This window comes from Leucopleurus acutus, assembly GCF_964270905.1.
Source record: "Leucopleurus acutus genome assembly, chromosome: 14".
In the NCBI taxonomy this organism is placed as follows: domain Eukaryota; kingdom Metazoa; phylum Chordata; class Mammalia; order Artiodactyla; family Delphinidae; genus Leucopleurus; species Leucopleurus acutus.
This window is the reverse complement of record NC_139156.1, coordinates 20,020,151-20,032,460: the sequence shown is the minus strand read 5'-3', so window position 1 is coordinate 20,032,460 and position 12,310 is coordinate 20,020,151. Positions and strand designations below refer to the sequence as shown.

At 47.3% G+C, this 12,310-nt stretch overlaps 1 protein-coding gene across 2 annotated transcripts in view; it reads right to left on the bottom strand.

Annotated features, from left to right (window-relative positions):
- The window catches only part of XPNPEP1 (X-prolyl aminopeptidase 1), a 54,352-nt gene that overhangs the window by 19,608 nt on the left and 22,434 nt on the right, over positions 1 to 12,310 (bottom strand). For both annotated transcript variants that reach the window (XM_082854671.1, XM_082854672.1), the window contains 6 exons: positions 10,227 to 10,290; positions 8,918 to 9,022; positions 5,490 to 5,582; positions 5,093 to 5,236; positions 2,761 to 2,856; positions 544 to 625 (listed from right to left, as the gene is read on the bottom strand). In XM_082854671.1, coding sequence (XP_082710797.1) covers positions 544 to 625; positions 2,761 to 2,856; positions 5,093 to 5,236; positions 5,490 to 5,582; positions 8,918 to 9,022; positions 10,227 to 10,290 — 584 coding nt within the window. The remainder of the gene's footprint in view (positions 1 to 543; positions 626 to 2,760; positions 2,857 to 5,092; positions 5,237 to 5,489; positions 5,583 to 8,917; positions 9,023 to 10,226; positions 10,291 to 12,310) is intronic.

The window sequence follows — 12,310 nt, the reverse complement described above, 5'->3', positions numbered from 1 at the left end:
AATAAGAAGAGCAATGGCAGGTTGGCCACAAGCAGCAGTTTAAAAGATAAACTGACAAGGCACAGCTCAGGGGGTTTTTCTGTGTCACTTCTGACCTTCCAAAAGGACTGGGTCTATTTGCATCGTGGACCCAGGATTGTATAACAGAGCCCATATTCCCCTTGGCATTGGCTGCTAGGAAACCTGGAATCAAATGTATGGCCTGGACAAGACTTTGCCTCAGGAATTTTGTGAACTAACCTCACTCTCTCCAGTTTTGTTCTGATGTCCTCGACCACCTATTTTTTTTATCTCCTAGTACTACAGAGACTTTCAGAGATTTCAAATCATTTTCAGGATTAAAAGAGAGGCAGGATATAAATAATTATCTATTGTTAAGGAAGACAAGAAGGGGAAGGAAGAGAGGCAGGAAAGGAAAAGGGCAGGAGAAAAGCAGCATACTAGCACACGTCAGGCCGAGGCTGGCGGGCCCGGGCCAGAAGGGGGCGACTGGGGCTCCTAGGAGCGTGGGGAAGGACTTCCAGGTGCGGGGCCAACACTCACATGATGGTCTCTAGTCCTATGATTGCATAGGAGAAAAATACTGGATTGTGCTCCACATCTGATCCTCGGAGATTGAACAGCCCTGAAAAAAAAAAAGTTCCTGTCACCTGCCTGAGTGAGAGTTTAAGGGGTAGGTTGTAGAGCAAGGGAAGAGCTTCCACTCGCTAGGGAAGGACTGGGCGGCATCTCTCAGAGAAGCTGGGAGCCTCACTTCCTGGTCCCACCTCTGAGCTGCAGTTGCTCATATCCGCCAAATGATGGCACCAGAACTGTTTCTTACGCTACCGCATCACCATCCCGAGAAGGGGATGGAAGAGTTATTAGTCAGAAAACCCAACAAATGCCCTCCAGACAAGAGTTGAAATGGTCCACCTGGCGGTGACCTGCCAGGCCTAGCAGGCCTGACGTGCCACAGAAAAACGCTCCGGCACTCCCAAATACAGGGGACGGAGCCAAGCACTCGCTCCCTTCTGAGGGGAACGACCTAGAGTAGAAAAACTGAGACCCACCCATGAGGGAGGCCAGATGAGGCCCTCTGTGCGAGGGTCAAGAGCCCCAGGAAGGCGGGGCTTCCCGGCAGAGGAACAAAAGCAGTGAGTCAGCGGGGCTCCAGCCCACGAATGAAACCCGAGCCTGCGGCCCACCCGGAACCACGGCTGGGTGGAGCACCTGCCTTGGCCAGTGTCAGGGGGTCTAGTGAGGTCACTGCGTGTTGGATAAACTAGAGGGACCAGCAGAGAGCACAGCTCCCGTCCGAGGACTTCCAGCTGCCTAATGCTTGCTCTCCTGAGGATCAGAGTGCAGAGAAGACCCTGGCGTAAAAAGCACTGCCTCTATTTTAACATCATGGCCTCGCAAAGTAAAGCAATGAGGCAACATGTTTTACCTATCAGAGCAAACTAGCACTCTTTTTAAATGACAGCACCTGGGGCTGGCAAGGGTGTGGCGAGAGGGGTGTATTCACACACGCCTGTGCAACCTTTCCGGCAGGTACATGGCAAAATGGTCAAAAGCCCTGCCATGCACACCCCCTCTAATTCTTAACGCCACCTCTAAAGCCAACCAGAAGTTGGAAGAAAATTACCAGAAACTAAGACATGGATTGTGATGCACCAGGACTTTGATGGATGTTAACAAAATCACGAGAAAACTGGAAACTACTCAAAGGGCATACGTAGGGGAATGGTTAAGTAAATTATGATACAACCATATGATGAGCTATTTAATATTCACTTAAAATTATGCTTATGTATGCTTAGAGTATCCCGATACACTGGAAAAAATCTAGCTACAAAATTACAAATGTGCAGAATGTTAACTGTGATTTTCTGTGTGTAAGGAAATTATAGGTGATTTTTTTTCTTCTTTCTACTTCCTCTGCACTTTCCAGGTTTACCGCAAGAAATGTGTGTCTTTTTAATAATAAAGGAGAGAAATTAGCTTTATATGTTATTTTCTCCGATGTTAAAGTTATTTAGTTAATTAGGGATATAAATCACTGACACTCTCGACAAAGTTTGGAACTGGGAATTAGAGAGCTAGGACACTGTGCAGTAAACTTTCTTTCTCTAGTGAGAAAAATCAAAGAATAAGGCAGTGCCTTGTCTCAGGTACCCTGGGTCAAATCCAGTCAGAAAACAGCAGACAGAATAAGAAGATTCCTTCAGGTTCTAGAAGGCACTGAACAATTCCATGGGGATAGTTTAAGGTCTAAAGATTAAAAAACTGCTATTGTACCAAAAGGCTTGTTGAAGAACTTTCAGTTCCTGAGTTTTCTGAAGTAGAAATATTTCTAGAACATCCTCATTGTGAAGAACTTGGGGATATACAGGAAAAGGATAAAGAAAAAAATATCTCCTGTGATCTTACTTCTATACCCATAGAGACACACGAATGTTGACAGGCACCAAAAGTTTGTTGGAAATGTCCCTCCTCAGAGATGTCACAGTCCTGAGTAGATTGGCCAGAGAGGGACATCATCATAGATTTAACATCAGCCCCTGGCTGTAATACAGCTCCAGACCAAGCTACATTCCCCTCCCCGACTCCCTATAATTACTTCTCCATCCTACTCGGCATATCATATACCCCACTGGTGACAGTCTTTTGCTTATTCCCTGGCCACTCAGAAAGCTGAATTGCATGAACACACAGATTCCCAGAGAACCAATGCAGAGACTGGGTAACACACCCCAACAGTGAAACCAGAGCACTCACATGCAATCTCATCCAGGGCAGTGACCACAAACCACACGACGTTCCTCTCGGCCATTTTCAACCGAAGATCTACAACTTTGTCCTTCCAGGAGATGCCTGCAAGAAACAAACATACTTGCGACTCCAGCCCTGGTCTGGTCCCAGGGACCTGCGGAAGCCAAGTGAAAGAACCCATTCCAAACATTTTTAACCAGCACCATATCCCAGGGAGCATGTTATCTGAGCAGACAGGAGGCCCAGATTCAAGCCCCATACATGAGAAGTGACTCTAAGCTAGTTGACTGTCAAGAGCCCTGACTACCTCAAAGAAAAAGTAATTCATTTGTTCATCCAACAAATGTCTATAAAGCATCTACACTTCCCAGGCATAGATATCTGCAGGTAGCATGCTGGTCACTGTGGTTACAGCTCTGAGCTACATGCAGTCCTTGAGCTCATGGGGCTTACAATCTAGAAGGGAAGACAGACAATTAAACCAGCAATTAGTGGGACTTCCCTGGTGGCACAGTGGTTAAGAATCCACCTGCCAATGCAGGGGACATGGGTTCGATCCCTGGTCTGGGAGGATGCCACATGCCTTGGAGCAACTAAGCCCGCAAGCCACAACTACTGAGCCCGTGTGCCACAACTAATGAAGCCTGCACACCTAGACCCCGTGGTCTGCAACAAGAGAAGCCACCGCAATGAGAAGCCTGCGCACCACAATGAAGAGTAGCCCCCGCTTGCCGCAACTAGAGAAAGCCTGCACAAGGCAACGAAGACCCAACACAGCCAAAAATAAAATAAATAATTTTTTTAAAAAACACCCAAAAACCAGCAATTAGTTACACTTCTGTACAGGGAGCTTTGATAACACACTACCCAGCAGAGAGAACTCACCGAGTCTTAGAGGTCAGGGGAATATCACCTACCACTTTACATTCCTGGAGATACGAGACTTGCCCTTCAGTGCTAAGACCGAGGAATTCTCTACAGTCTGACTCAGTGTGACAACCACTTCCAAATCACACTTGCACTGTCAGACACAGCCACGGCCTCCCTGCTCTCCCCAGGATGAAACTGCGGTCCTAGAGGAGCTCACCCCATCACTACCACCACCACCACCACCCAGCATGAAACAGCACATGTAACGCAGGGCACAGCCACCTGTGAACACAGCAGGCATCTGTCTTATTCGCCCAGCACCTAGCAGTGTCCTGTACACAGCAGGCACTCATGTGTCTGCTGAACAGAAGTTTTACCAGCCACACCTGCTCTCCCCCCTTCTATAAGCAATAGGTCAGAGCCTCTGCTTCAGTTGAACAAAACTCAAAACACGCTGATGGAAAATGCTGAGCTGACCCTGGGCCACTCACTGGACCCATCCCCCTAATCTGTAATACCCTCAGGTGAGGGTGTCACAAGGAAAGCAAGCTGGGGGCTGTCCCCACAACTAAACGCTGCTTTGAAGACCAGCTCGGGAATGCTGTTTAAAACTTGACTGAGAGTCTGGGCTGTAATGCTTTCTTCCCAGGACCCCTCTGGGCAATGTGCCTACATTCCAGACATCCCCCATCCACCTCTCCTCTGCCGTTTCTACAGCAAGTCTCCCTCCCCTGCAGCCCCACCTCCCAGGCCTTTCCCTCTGCGCTCCTCACTCTTCCATAAATCACACTTTCGTCTCCCACAAAACGTTCACAGAACTTGCTCCTCACTCACCACTATCACACAAGCCAAAGAAACCCACCCACACCCCAAAGCTACTAAAGCAGAGGACAGACAGAAGGAGGGCACCTGGGAAGGTAAACGTACAAATGCTGACAGAAGAAAAGGAAATGGAATCTAGAAACCTCTAGGCTCACTATAGTCCAATAAAAATTAATTTAAAAAACAAAACAAAACAAAAGACAATCTGCTAAGGCTGGGGTGTGTATACAACCCAATCAGCTGTTGACACTGATTGTGGATTAATAAATATGAGAAGGAAAAAAATTTAAATAAAGAAATAAAACTCTCAAGGTGACTAAATCAAAACAAGAAAAGAAACCTGTAGTCTGTTTCCAATATTAGACACGTTAGAGGGGCAGTTAGCAACTGAATGGTAAAAAAGCCATCTCAGCAGCACCCACAGGTCTGCCCAGAGGAGCTTTGCAAGAATAAACTGTGCCAAAGTAGGTGGCAAGTAGGTGGCAACTGTGGAAACAAACTGAACTCCTGCTGCATCAAATGCCCCACGTGCCAGGGCGGGGCAAAATCCTCCAGTCAGCTCAAGCTTGACCTGGATTCAGAGGACTTTCGTTGAGGTGAAGGGGCCGATGGTCGGGGGCCTTCTGGGCACAGCCGTGGTTCTGACCTGTGTAATCCAGGCCCAGTGTGATGAGGGGCTTGCACGGACGCTCAGGCCGGTCTGTCCAGATCTTGTCCACAAGGTTCTCCTTGACAGGAATGAGGTGGTGGCCAGCGCTTCTCAGAACCTTGGCCATCTTCTTCCAGTAATCTGAGGAGAAACACACATGGTCTAGCTATGAACTGAACACCCTTTACAGGCAGCAGGGCTTTGAGAGCCTGGCACCTTCTGAAAGGCTATCCCGTGGCCCTGCGCTAACTCTTCTCCTCACCTTGACCTTTGTTGTGACATCAAATCATGCTGAGCCCCCAAATGTTCCACAACCCACAAGCAAACAGGGAGGATGGAGAGGCCTCTAGAACTCACTTCCTCACCCAAGATGAAAGGGCCTATGCTTACTCACCTGTAGGAATGATCAGTGGGTCCACACCAACCCTGGATCCTTCAGGAAGTACGCTCACCAGCCAGTCTTCCTGAGTTGGTGTGTCCTTCAGACCTACAGAGGGAAGAACTGATGAGAAACAATTCCCAGGGGACCCGAGCTCATTGTCCTATCCAGAAGGAGGAAATTCACCAACATCATGATAGCAGGGTCTTTATTAAGCACCTTCTTCAAAGAGAATTGACAGCACTTGGAAAATCTGAACTTCCCTTAATCCTGGAAGGCTATGAAAAGTGTAAGATGCTATAAAAGGAAAACATAAAGTAAGATGGTATATAAGGAATGGGTGAGACAGAAGAAAAAAGGAAACAGGATTTTCATTAGACCCCTGGTAAAAAGGCATCCCAGGAATCGCTGCAATACAGGTACATGGTGTCATCATGAAGATCGTCTTGTATCAGCCTTCGGTCACTTTACCACTACTGGTGATGAGAGGGTGGGTGGTGATATGGTGAAGGCTAGAGCTGGGAGCCTTCCTTACATCGCACACCAGGTAAGGGGAACACACACCACAGTGCCCTCCCCATATCTGTAGGGCAGCATTGCAGAGTGAAGGCCCCCGCCAGACAACCAGGCCTGACTGGCAGCAGAGAAACGTATCCAAAGACTGTAAGAGGGACACACAGGAACCCAACATCGTGTCTTTAACTGGCTCCCTGGGCTTCCCAACTACCAAGAGCAAACAGTCATAGGACACCAAATAAGCTTCAAAAAAGGAACTAAAGTTATTTTTATATCCCCGTTTTTCTTTAATTCGACCCAGTATCTTGTATGTTTCAGATGTATACTTTTTTCATCAAATTTTTGCTAAACAACTAACATTTTGAGAAAATATTAAGAGCAAGAGTTCACATATTCTGAAATAGTACTGTTTTACCATTCTCCCTAGCGAGTACTGATAACCACATAACCACAGAAGGGAAGTTCAAAGGTTTGTAAAGAAATGAGCTCATGGGACTTCCCTGGTGGTCCAGTGGTTAAGAATCCGCCTTCCAATGCAGGGGACGTGGGTTCGATCCCTGGTCAGAGAACTAAGATCCCACGTGCCTCAACCACCAAGCCCACACGCCTCAACTAGAGAAACTGTGTGCCACATACTACAGAGCCCACATGCTTTGGAGCCTGAGTGGCACAACTAGAGAAGCCCGCACGCCACAACAAAGAGCCCGCATGCCGCAACTAAGACCCCGCGTGCTGCAACTAAGACCCAATGCAGCCAAAAAAAGCAAACAAATAAATAAATATTAAAAAAAAAAATGAGCTCATGAATCTGTTCTAAAAAACTGCCTAGAAGCTGGCACTGAGTTGTTATTTGATTCTTTCCTATTTTTTTCAAACCGCTAAACAAGCCACTTACTAACAAAGTTTCTTTAATGCCCCTAGTGTAACTTTCACAGGATGAAGTCATATCATCTCCTAGAAGACAGATGTTTGGCAAAAACCCCAGGGATGAACCACTCCCCAACTACACCCACCAGAATCTCCCTACACAGGAGAGACAGTGAGGAGGTGGGCTTAGGGCAGAAACTAGAGAGGGGCTTGGAAGGGAGAAGGACTCATCCGCTGGGGCTGTTTTAGAGGACAGGCAGACAGTATTCGCTCCTCTGACACTCTGACCCCCAAAGCGCTGACTTATCTAACAGCTGGAGTTTAGGCCCCAAAGAGAGATGACCACACCCCAGAGGCACACTGAATGATCCACTGGGGTACAAGCAGAAAGTATTAGGACGTCCATTGGTAATTTTTCTTAAAAAATAAGATATCAATCTTTGCTTGTATTTGAAATACAGATGGACTGGGCGCATATACCGGCAACAGAGGCATGTAATCAGAAAGTTTAAAGCTCTAGTGGCCTATCCATTTATAACAGCCCTGCAACCCCAAGTGCCTGTGTGTGTGTGACAGAGAGAGAGAGAGAAGAGGGAGAACAACTGGGGCAACAACCAACTGTAGCTTTGATGTTTCTATATTTTTAAAAAGACTTTTGAGAAACGGAAATTTAAAATAAATCCACTGCCAGGATAAAAACGTTCCTAATTCCTCCTTCCCTAAGACAAACAACACTTATATATGTGGAGAGTGTGTGAAACACACACACACACACACTACCTCAGTAGGCTAACTGCTTGGATCTTGGAGTCAACTCAACTCAACTCAGTGTCAACAGCCCTCTGTTCCGTGAACCATGAGTCTGGTAACAACCTGATTTCCTCATTACTTCCAACTACAAACAAGAAATACCAGGGATTAGGCCTCATCTTCTCTTCCTCACTCAGCCCTGGTAGCCCCTTTTCCCTCCTTCTATTGTCCAAGTTCAAAATTCAGCAGGCAGAGGCCTTTGTACAACCACTAAAATCATGTTTCAAAAGACTATTATAGTGACAAGGAAAAATACAGCACAAAATTAAATCCAAAAACAAGAGTACACACACACACACACACACACACACACAATCATTATCCAATAAACACTGAGCTCTATGCTTCCCATATACTATTTCTTTAACCCTCACCATTTTATGTGGTACTTACTATTACTATTCCACCTTACATATGAGGAAGCTGAAGCACGGAAGGTGAAGCAACTTGCCCAAGAAAGTTCCAGACCCATGCTCTTGCCCTACGGCTGAGCTGCCAGAAGCAAGTCAGGATCCTCAGAGGGAGAGCTTCCCAGCTTCAGTTGCCAATGGCCCCTTACCTTTATCTCACTTTGAATCATGAGGCAGCAAAGAGCAATGGAAAGGCCCCAGTGCATGAATCAAATGCACAGCAAGCTATGTGAGCTGCAGCAAAGCAACTGTCCTCTCTGGCCCTCAGTTTCTCCTCACTGAAATGAGTATCCTGAACCAGGATCTTCCAAAATTAAACGCATAATGGTATGTGTATATATATCAGCATGTCATTTTCTTGGTTTTCCTTGTGCCATGAACTGGACTGTGTCCCCTCAAAATTCATACGTTGAATGTAACTATATTTGGAGACAGGGGGTTTAGGAGGAAATTAAGGTTAAATGAAGTCATAAGGTAGAATTCTAATCCAGGAGGACTGGTGGCCTTCTAAGCAGAGGAACAGAGAGAGATAGCCATGTAAGGATACAGTGAGAAGGAGGCTGTCTGCACGCCAGGAAGAGAGCTCTCACCAGAACCTGACCACAATAGCACCCTGATTTCAGACCTCCAGCCACCAGAAATGAAAAAGTAAATTTCTGTTGTTTAAGCCACCCAGTCTGTGGTATTGTGTTTTGGTAGCCTGAGCAGACTAAGACACCTTGGATTCTAAAAGGGGCCCGTGGCCCCATAAAAGGGGTAAGATCCAGAAGCCCTGAGGAGCCCTAGGGTCCCCTGCCAGAGCTGGCCAACTAAAGTTGAGATGGCTGTGCCTCTACGCACCCATCTTCATGAGCGTCCAGTTGCTGTCCATCTGCTTGGCAGCCTGGAGGAAGTAGCGCCCATCAGTCCACATGGCCGCATGTTCTTCTGTGACGATGGCTGTGCCTACAGCAGGGGAGCAAGGAGATGAGAAAGGTTTCTGACCACCACCTAGAAGCTGCACAAAACGGCAGCAGGCAGGCAAGCACGGTGAGGGGCACCAGATCCCGTGTGGCCTCACCACCGCTCCGGTGGGGCCTCTGGTGGGGCAGCGGGGCCTTTAACTCCAAGAGAACCTCTAGGCAAGAGAAGATGATACCACTGAAAAACAGTTGTGGGCCAAGCTCTGAAAGAAACAGTCCTGAGTCAGCCTGGGTATTGGTCCCTGCACAGAAAGGACCCCACTTGTACAGCATGAGTCAAGGTCAGTAGAAAGAGGTCTGTGGACCTGTGGCCACAAGGGTCTCGTAATTAACAAGACAGCAGTGAATCTGCTCAGTGATCACAGCCATCTGCTCCACCAGACACCCTAAAGGAGGTGTTTCACCTTTCCCAAGAGAGACCATCTGGATGCTGTCAGTGTTCATTGTGATGCAGCAGTTGGTCACCAGCCAGGAGTTTATGCCTCCCACCTCTATCTGCCCTCAGTTCCCACAGGCCCAACAGAACTCAGGGCTTTCAGCAGAGGTGTCAGCCAAAACCAATTCTAAAGTGCCTTTTACATCAACGGAAGCAGTGCGCTAACTGCGAGGAGAGGGGCTTGCACCAAGTCTAGCAGCTTTGAAGCATGGGAGTCTGAAGGGGGGAACCCATCCTAAATCTCAAGGGCACAACAGCTTTGGGAAAGTTAGGGCAGGGCAACAATGTAGCTCAACATTCATCTTTGTTATTTAAGCTGAAACTGAAAACAGAGAAACCAAAAGTCAAGCGCTTAGACAATTACACAGGACCAATAGGCTAAGGAGGGGGTTTTAAGGGATGCTATTAGTGTCCCACTTTTTATTTGGAGTGCCAGTTACACAGGGGAATTCAGGTTAATTGATATACTTTTCTGTATGTATGTTACAGTTAATAAAAAGTTCAAAAATATTTTTTAAGTAACAGTTTTTAAGATTTGAAAAGCAAAGGCATAGAGAAAAGAGACACTAAAATGTAAGCTTAGGAGCTGGGGATGCTGGGACCACATCCCCTCTGCAGAGGCTCAATGGGGACGTCTGGTTTGCTTTTTTTTTTTTTTTTTTGGTTCTATATCACAGGCTGAAACCGGTTCTAGTTATTTTTGAGAGGCAAACAGAAGTACCAAAAGAACAAAGAGAATTTAGAGACTCACCTGCAGAGCCATCAAATCCAGAGACAAAGGCCCGCCGACAGTCACAGGGAGCAATGTACTCACTCTGGAAAACAAAAAGGACAAGGAATTGGACCTTGATCAGTCACATGCGACTCCTGCTCAGCCCAGCAGGGCTGCAAAGCTGGCAAAAGCTGGGCACCTGCCTTCAAGGAACTGCCAATCTAGCTGAAAAGGCAAGCTGAACATTTTTTTTTTAATTAGTGCACACTACAGAAGACCCTAATTAATTACGGGCTAAAGGGCTGTTCCCTTTAACCTCAATTTTTTCATCTGGAGAACAAAGCAAGTCAAGAGAAACAGATCAAAACTGCTCTTTCCTCACTGAGATCTCACTCAAAAAGCAAACCAATAGCTTCTCCCTTCCTTGCCACTGACATTTAGGCATCTGTTATTTTTCTCAAAAGCCCGAATTTCTGTTTTATGTGCCAATAATTCTCTAACTTAAGTCTCTTTAGATATCAGCTTATTTCTGAACTTCCTGTTTGTATCCTCCATCCAAGGCAGTGTCACCAATCTCTCCCACGCAGACCCTGTCCCTTCCTGTTAGGGAACAAAGGGAAATGCTTCCTCTAACCCAGGAGGCTTCAGCAAAATAAAACATCATGTTCAAATCCAGGTCCTTCCCAGCCGATAATCCCTTGCCTCTGAATGGAATGGGATTAGAGCTAAGAAGGTAAGAGGTTCCCATTCCTGGGGAAAGGGTACGAGGCCACATTGTGTAACTTCTGGTAATAGCCAGTGAGGCACAGAGAGTCAAGTAACTTGTCCAAAGTCCCACAGCTAATAAGTAGCAGAGGCAGGATTTGAACCTGGGCGGTTTCAGAGCCTCAACTCTGAAGCCCTATGCCACGCTGCCCCCATAAAACACATCGCATCCCATCCTCAAAATAACTCTCCAGGATAAGACCAATAGCAAATGAGAAAACTGAGGTTCAAACACAGAATCTTTAAGTAACCAACACGTCAATAGCAGGGCCAGGATCTGGTCTACTCGAGACCAGAGCCACTGCTCCTTCTCCTGTTAGCAGGTTTTTCCTGAGCTAAAGGACTTGGCAGGGTTAAGAATGCTTAGGATAGAGAAGGGGGCTGCTGGCTGGACCCCAAGGCATTTTGGGACAGTCAACATGATGTAGGGGAAAACGGCTCCCAGGTTCTAGTCCTGCCGCGTGGATGAGAGCTGTCCCTTTCACCAAGGCAGCCACAATCGCAGCCTCAGACCAGTCACAAGACCATGACCCACAGAGGTGCTGGAAGGGTCAGCAGAAAGAATCATGATGGCAGGATGAAGGGGCTCTGAGAGCTCTGGGTCGCACCTGCCCTCTAGCAGGCCCAGCTATGTGGTCTGCAACGAGTCTCCTCACCTCTTTCAGCCTCAGTTCCTCATTTCTACAACGGGTCATTTCAGATTGCTGAATGCAATGGCAAGCAAGTGTTTGATCCCGAAAACACAAGGGAACATTGACCAGACAGCACTAAGGACATAAAAGGAAGTGGCCTCCGGCATCATTTGTGAACTGCAGAGCCCTCCTTTGTTTACTGACCCAGGAATTAGTGAGTGCAAGACTGAAAAAAAAAGGCCAAAATGGGAGAGTCTGTTCCTACCCTTCTCCTAGTTCTGTTGTGAGGAACAGTAAGTGAATGTTCAAAACAACTCACCAGAAACCTGGGAGTGCTGCGTATATGCAACAGAAGAGACGATATTAATCTCTTCCTCCTGAGTGGTGAAAAAGCAGCTAAGAGGCTGGGAAAACTCAGTTAACAAAAAAAACCTTGTGCTAAAACTCAGAGTACACAACAAGGAAAATACAGAGGGGGCACTCTGGACCAACAAGGAGGTCCGCCTGGCTGGGTGCTCTCCCACCCGACGCACAGTGAGGAGGCAGGTGAGGGGCTCGGCCTGGCTGGGCTCTGGCACACAGGGACACAGCTCTCGAGGAGTGCCCCACCCCTACCTGGGGAAGCCGGGGCAGAGGCTCACGTCCCCCCAGGGGTTACCTGGAGCTGCCTCTCAGCAAAGGCAGGAGAAGAGTTTCTCCAAAGGGAGATGGAATTAACAGCAGGTG